The 8,131-nt window shown below is 29.9% G+C and overlaps 1 protein-coding gene across 1 annotated transcript in view; it reads left to right on the top strand.

Annotated features, from left to right (window-relative positions):
• The first annotated feature begins 214 nt into the window (after window positions 1–214).
• The window catches only part of LOC129002548 (metabotropic glutamate receptor 2-like), a 29,749-nt gene continuing 21,832 nt past the window's right edge, over window positions 215–8,131 (top strand). Inside the window, exons 1-3 of the mRNA XM_054430427.1 lie at window positions 215–295; window positions 5,620–7,117; window positions 7,893–8,035. Of these exons, the coding sequence (XP_054286402.1) occupies window positions 5,650–7,117; window positions 7,893–8,035 (1,611 nt within the window). The 5' untranslated portion in view covers window positions 215–295; window positions 5,620–5,649. The remainder of the gene's footprint in view (window positions 296–5,619; window positions 7,118–7,892; window positions 8,036–8,131) is intronic.

Raw genomic sequence — 8,131 nt, 5'->3', positions numbered from 1 at the left:
CTAACGAATTGTAATTATCGTAGAACATAAAATATATATTGTTTGAAAATATATGTTAAATAAGAGTAGAATGATAAAAGAGACATGTAAAAAGGGAGGTGGGAAGGGTGGGTTTGGAGTTTGCGCGGGAAATGTCTCCTATCTCACACTTCACTGTTGCCGCGGTTTTCGGCCAGTGAACATCTGTGTACAGCTGTGACGTAGTTTTCCAGACGTAATCATTTTTGTATATATCCACGACACAATCTACAAAGAAAACCTATTTATAAGTGTAAAAGTACTCGGAATAAGCTAAGTAAGTCAAAATAGATTTGAGTAAAGCTATATATAGTGGTAGTATAAAGCACATAAATAATGTTAATTATCTAGCATAAACGGTTTTGATATATAATCGCAAATAAAATTGGAAAGTAATATCAATAAGTAACATTATTAATCTTATTTAAGTAGTTTAAAAGGGTATCCTTATGACATTTAATTATTTTAATTTAATTACTGAAAAAACTAATTCTTACCAATTATTTTAAACTTATGTGTGTTATATTACAAAAATAAAAATGCTTACTAGGTACGCGTTGATTTTAAATTGACGTGCGTACATGTAAAAGTACGTTTCGTTAACTGTATTTTGGAAAACCAGCATCCAAACGATCTATTCATAATCCCTAATAATCCCTAAATTTTGAGACTCACTTGACTAATAAATAAATGTGAACAATAGTTTAGTAACAACAACAACAATTTCAGATGAGAATATTTAAAATAAAATATTGTAATTTCACATTTTTGTTCAATTTAGAAAGACCAATATATTATTAACAAATGTGTATATGTAATAATAGACGATCCATACATGGACGTAATATTTGAAACTTGTATACATAAATTTGTCTTTAGTAACTGATCAGTTAAATTTTAAAAAATAGTTTTGTGTTTGTTTAAGTATTAAGTGCGTTTCGGTAATCTAATAGTTTACGAAAAACAACTAAAACACGTTGGTCTTTGTCCAATCCAATAAGTAACGCAGATTTGTCAAGGCAACCTATTTGAAACCTTTTCTTTATGTCGTTACCCGAAACGAGATTTAACCTAATCAGTTTTAGACTTGGGGAAAATATAGATACAGTAATAAAACAAAAATGGTTATAAAATTAGGAATTTTGTATGTTTATAATATGTTCATAAGGATTAATAAAACATGTATGTACTACACGTTATACTACAAATAGCATAGTATCCTTAAGGACTCTTGAAAAGATAGTTGTACCATAGTTCTTTTAATCTATGGTTGTACATATTTAGACAGCCAGTCTATATTACTAATACTGTAAACATAAATAATACACGATTAGTATATAGATATGATTAAATATTTTTTAAGAACTACTAACCATCTTTAAAGATATCAACGTTTAACATGTATGGTTTGCTTAACCGCCTGATTGTTGGAAAACGCAAAATCTTTTAAATTTAACGGCCATGTGCATGCATATTTATTTTTGGGTTAAAAAATAGGGAACATTTAGATTTATTTTAAACGGGCTTGTGGTTTCATCAAGGGATTTACCGTCATTCTATTTATAGATTCATTTGACTATTAATATTTTAAATATATTGTTTTTCATTGTTCAATCGTAAAAGTATTTAATACCCCATAATTGTATGTGCTCTGAATAATATGAAGCAAACTCTTGAATAAACACGTATAGGTTTAGAATTACCATTTAAGAATTAATATAAACATTTTTATGAAACAAATACACAAAATCAAAATAGTTATGAGTGATAGTTGTAGGATGGCAGTGGCAATGTGTTTTGTAATAAAGTGATAAAACTTTATTGAAAAGGAATAGTGAACAATCTGTATTCCAGGCTAAAACTAATACATTCAAGTTTAATATCTAAGGTACTAAAGAGAATATGATGAGCTTAAGTTTATAGTTTTTGAAATGCCTAGAATAATTCACAAATCTGATAAAAAATTTTACCATCTGATAAAGTTAAGTTTCATAAAAAATGAACGAATTGCCTAAAAGGGGCATTAATAGATTAGTGTAGATCCTATGCTATAAACATTTAACAAACTCATATCTTAATTTTATTGTAAAGGAATTAAAATGCAAAACCAAAAAAAACTCAATCAGTCTTTACCATAAAACTTTCAAAAACATCTATCAATGAAGATTAAATTTAATTATCGCTGCGTTAAAAGAATATAAAAACCAAAAAACTAATTAAGTCTTCATCGGCAAATGAACAATACCGATTACGTTCGGACAAGCGAACACAGTAAAATTTAATTAAAATTGAGCTTAAATAAACTCGAAATAGCCAATGGAGCGTCTAATATTCAATTAGCCTTTTACAATAAATCATGTAATTAAAAGTTTAATTATTTTCCCCCTAATAAATCGTGAGTTATTACATTTATAGTGAGCATTCGTATATTTAGATTGCTAGAGTAATATGATTATAAAGTGGCAGTATATAGAAAATGTATTTGTATTTTTTTATTTAAAAATGTAGATTATAATCAATAGATTATTATTGTTCACGATTAAAATCATTGTTGACCAGCATTATTAAAAATAATTATTTAATTGTATGAAAAGCATTTTAATTAAATTTGCTCTTGTACAAGTAAACCAAAATAAAGTCACTGATAAAATATTTAATCGCACTAAATACGTCAATTTACTGTTATGTAGCTCTATTAGAATTTGACTTTTGTCTCATAAATTTTCACAAATATTATAGGCATTTGGATTTGTGATCAAATTACCATACTTATTTGGTAAGCCACAGCCATAAGGATAAAGCCTTTCGTTTTGACCAGGTGATGTCAATTCTCCATAGCTGATCTGTTGGTTTAACTGTAAACAGTTAAAAAAAAAAAAACTTCATCAAGTTGTATACAGATGTATTGAATGGGTTAGGCCAATAAAGTAAAACCAAAAATAAGAATACCTTTAGGCAAATATATATATATATATGGAAAATGTGTAAAAAATCAATTATTGAAGACCAACATTATTAAATATTTGCACATATAATATACACATTTTTTTAATAAAATTAAACTCGTTTTAATATTTATAAATTTGTATTTATTTTGAATAAAGTCATGCCTATATAACCAATGTTCATATATGAGATTTTATGTGTTGTTTAGTAAACATAACATGTAGTTTATTAAACATTACCTACTTAAGACAACGTCCCGTTAATATATGACTAATATTACCACAATCTTCTCCTATTTAGCTGTGCCAAATAAAAAAAAAAACGTTTTAATATTAAAGGGTTTTATTGGAAAACCCAATTACGTAACAGGAAAAGGACGGGTTGTTTTGATAACGTTCAAGGTTGACATGCCGCAGAAAGTTCCCCATGTAAACATTTTGCCCTATCACAGTTTCTATCGATCCCTGGCTTTTAACTAAAATTTAATCCATACCTAAATCTTAAACGAAAATATATCTACTATCTTATTTTGGGTTTTCGGACAAAGCTAGGACAACAAGTAAATATAAAAATAATTTTGGAGTTTTATGATTTTCAAGTTCCGTAGTTTTGAACTATTGTGCACACAGTGTTTTATATTTCGAAAAAATAATCGATATAACAACAAAATTGCTTTACATCAAACATGTATAAAAAATAAAAACTTAAATAACAACCTTGATTGAAACACTCTTGGGTTTATTAATCGCATTTAATTTGATTAAGTATTAAGTAATGCAGAACCAAATTATACGATTTGATTGATAACCAATCAACACACTTATAATCATTATTATATTATTATTGATTTAAATCAACCACACCCTAATATTTGTTATGTTATCTAAGTATAAAACAGATTTAAATATACGCATAAGTTATTAAGCTGTCGTATTAAGTTGCATTGAAATTGTTTATTTAAATAACTACATTTTTAAATCACTAAGCAAAGAAAGCAATTCTGCCCTTACATGATGGTTGAATTAGTGAAATATATTGGTTTTACAATGAGTAATTTTTCCAACATTTATGGTCATCTGCTGAATAAGGTTATTGAAATACAATGTTGCCTGGATTTTGACGTCAGCTAGAGATTAATTTTACAAAATAATCTGTCTATTTTAACAACATTTGAAGAACATATAGATACTTTACAGCTCCTAAATAAAGTTCAAGAATATGATAATACGTTTACTACAATAGCTACCAAATTTATCATATAAAATTACCTATTAAACTTATTGTTAATAATATCAACGCAAAACCTTTAAAAATTTTGATTCCCAAAACAGTAGATCAATGCATCAAGCATAGGTCATTTTATAGAAGGCTAGCTTTTATAAAATGGCCTGCAATCTTCATATATAATGTGGGTAATAAACCTTCTCTGGTAGGATTTAACATAGAATATTTCGTCATGTTCGAATCTCATGCCATGAATTATACTTTAAACAATCGTGTATTGTAATATATTGTTGAATGTTGCATTCACAAAATGTTAGGCCGAACTTGAGAGAGAAATAGTAGGAGTATAAATATATTTTTGGTTGCAAAAAACTGTCTTAAACATATGTTATGTATGTTATATATGTATACTTGAAGATAATTATATTGTTGTTCGTTTAAAACTTTTACCAACACTATAAACTAAAAGTACTAAAATGATGAACATGTCACACTTAAAGTGACAACAATGCATTTATATTATGAAATTAATTTACCAAAATATTAATAAGTGTTCCTATAATAGTTGACAGTTAATAAAGTAATCGTTAAAAGGGAGCGAAAAACGATAATTATAAAAACGTGTTCACGAAACAGCACGACTTGTTGTTTCTTCTGTAATTAAAAAGTAATTAAAGTAAGTTTAGATTGTAAATTTAACTTGGCAAGTCAGCGTATCTTTAAAATATGTATGTTAATTTAATGTATACTCATCTATTACCTATCATTATTGTCATTTGTTTATCCTCTCTTTTGAATATTTAATAATTTAACCAGTTGTCAGAGTAAATTTATTATAAACTACAATTATATGAACAATTTTAGTAGCTTTTAAATTTTTCAACAGACGAGCGATGTTTTTGTAGTTTGGTTGATATAAATTTTAGATTTTCATTATAAATTTGTTTTTATCCTTTGTTTTGTACAACGTCAGCTATAATACATGTAATAAGAGTATTTTTCAAAATGACCTTTAACATTTAGGTACCACACTTCGTCTACTACATTGGCTTATAGCATATTGGTACCTGTTTATTGGCTTATAGTGTATTGTTGGTTATCATTAGTGATGTAATAGACTGCTGTTCTTCCTTTTTTTTTTTTTTTTTTTTTTTTTGAGGGGTTGACAACGGGTAAAGATAAATAGGATTGAATAATATTTTTACTATATTTGTTATTTGATTCAACTGTGAAACTATATTACTTTATGAAATTCAAATGTCATTTTAGGCTTATGATTGGAATAAACAATAACATCATTCCAACTAAAAGTGAAGGGTTTTATTTGCAAATATCAAACGTAAAGTGATCCAATCTCAAATTTTCCCACAATTACATGTACTTTGATCAAAGCTGATGTCGAGATTTAAGCCTGGATAAATTCTGTTTCAGGAAACCAAGTGAAAATAATTCATCACAGATATGGATGTAGCTACAGGCTTAACTCTGATATTAATCTATCAAAGGATGGTTGTGACCGGCGTCAAAGTGGAATCTCAAAACTCCCCGTTTACAAAACCACACACCACAGCCCACTATGGTGCAATCACCTCTGCTCCTATTCCAACAATCGTTAGTGTAACAGAGAGTGAAAACCCTGCGGACAAACTCGGTGAGGATTACAAACCTGAACAAAGAGCCAACTTTGTTCCAGAAACATTCGAAACGTTGAGCACTCATACCTCTGTAACGAGTATGATCTCACATGTGACCAATAGTAGGCTGTTCAACGAAAGTATAGAGGTTAAAAATAACACGATTAATGCAAGGGATAGTATGGAACAATATACAAATAAGAGGATCAATTATGACGTAGCTAATAGAAATTCAAAAGTGCCTACACAAATTTTGGAGTCAAGGGGAAACTTTGATGCCAAAGAACACTTATCAATTCAACCTAACAGCTTGGAATCAATATCTAAGAAGTATGAGTTTGCCTCAACATTGGACGATGAACATTTAAACAAACCATCGAGGAGAAAAAACGTATCAGCTTTAGATGCCCTTAAAACATTTATGAAACAAGATGAAACCGTAGTAATTTCAAATGTGACCTCACCATTGAATCATTTAAGAAAATTTAGAGAACTTACAAGAAGGAGAAAATATTCAATGAATTTCGTTAAAAGCCAAAATTCAACAACCAATAATGATACGAATAATGGTTTATTAAGTGATAAACATATTTTAAAAGAAGAAAATATTAGTGAATTAGGTGAAACACCTTTCAATAAATATCTAAACAATTCAAAGAAGCATATTGAAAAACTACAGTCAGATGATAATACAAACAATTCAGAACCAACGCTTAGCCCAAATACAGAAGGGACTTTAGTCAGTACTTTTCAAACATTTAACATAAAGCCAACTCAATCGCCTTTGTCAAGTGCAGAACATTATACGTATGCCAATTTCACGACATCAAAACCAACCACTATATTTTCAATACGTAGCTTTAGATCGCAAAACGTCCCGTTTGACAAAGCTTCGTCATCGAATACATATAAGAGAATTTTTTCGTCAGACACCAATTCTACATCCTTTGTATCTAGATCGTTTACTCCATCCCTCCGAAGAACTTCTTTTCCTACGCCACCTACTTCTCTGGCAAAACCCTCTGCCTCTAATGATCCCTGGCCAGTAAAGCTTGCTGCTGAAACTCCCGGGGACCTTATATTGGGAGGATTGATGATGGTGCACGAACGTGAAGATTCTGTAACATGTGGCCCCATAATGCCTCAAGGAGGGATTCAAGCCTTGGAGACAATGCTTTACACTCTGGATGTCATAAACAATGACCCTAGATATCCGTTCTCTATTGGAGCTCATATTCTTGATGATTGTGATAAAGATACGTACGGACTAGAAATGGCTGTGGATTTTATTAAAGGTAAGGATTAACGATTATAACATGTAATAACTAGGATTTCCTTATATAATACTATCGTAGGCTATGTATTTTATTATTTTTTTACATTTTACCATCTAAGTTTTAAGTCTTTACACCATGCAGATAGACATGCATTAATTTTCCAAACTAAAAGTCTAAAACACTTTTGGTACTTCAGGGCTACATTCACATTATTTCTAAATAGAAACTGACCGTATATAGTGATACAATCTTTCAAGTCATTTAGGATCATTCAGAAGGGAAGGGCCTACGAACATATCACTCTAAAGTGGCTGATAAAAAAGTTAACCCCAAAACGTAAAACATTTCGTAGTTTAAGTTGAGAGTTTTCTAATAGGCCTACATAGTTAAATGTATGTATGAATTGCATAATTTTTTCAACAATTATATTGTACTTGCCTGACAATCAAAGCTTGTCGGATCGATCCTGAGAAGAGTCAGTAGCTTTTTGATGATTCCAAACTTTACCTAGCTGTTCCTGATCATTTTGGGCTCGAAAAAAATTGTTCTGACTACTGAAACAGCTGATCCTAGCCAGTAACAATGCCTACATACCATCCACTCCATCCTATACTTATCATTTACCCATAGTTGGGTTAAAATACGCACCTATGTGGCATCACAATATCAATTGATTATTGACAATTGTTAATAAGGCCTTACGCCTATCAAACCTACACTACACCATATTTCTCTCTAGCATCGTACACAGCTTCGAGACCCCCTTGTTCTACTTATAATTTCTATTTTACAGGTTCTATCAGCAATATAGACGATGCTGAGTACCACTGCAACAAAACCCAAATCCGGAAAGTAATCTCAGGAGTCGTAGGGGCAGCATCGAGTGTGACATCCATACAGGTGGCCAACCTTCTCAGACTCTTCAAAATACCTCAGGTAAATGAAAAAAAAGAATTTTAAAATTAAGCATTTTAATCTGTAAAATAATCTTTAAATTGTGCATCATTTACCAACGGTTAAACGTTTTATGCC

The sequence above is a fragment of the Macrosteles quadrilineatus genome, unplaced genomic scaffold, assembly GCF_028750875.1.
Source record: "Macrosteles quadrilineatus isolate MER2022 unplaced genomic scaffold, UCM_ALF_1.0 Scaffold_9__3_contigs__length_116548681, whole genome shotgun sequence".
NCBI classification, from domain to species: domain Eukaryota; kingdom Metazoa; phylum Arthropoda; class Insecta; order Hemiptera; family Cicadellidae; genus Macrosteles; species Macrosteles quadrilineatus.
This window is presented reverse-complemented; position numbering and strand designations above follow the sequence as displayed.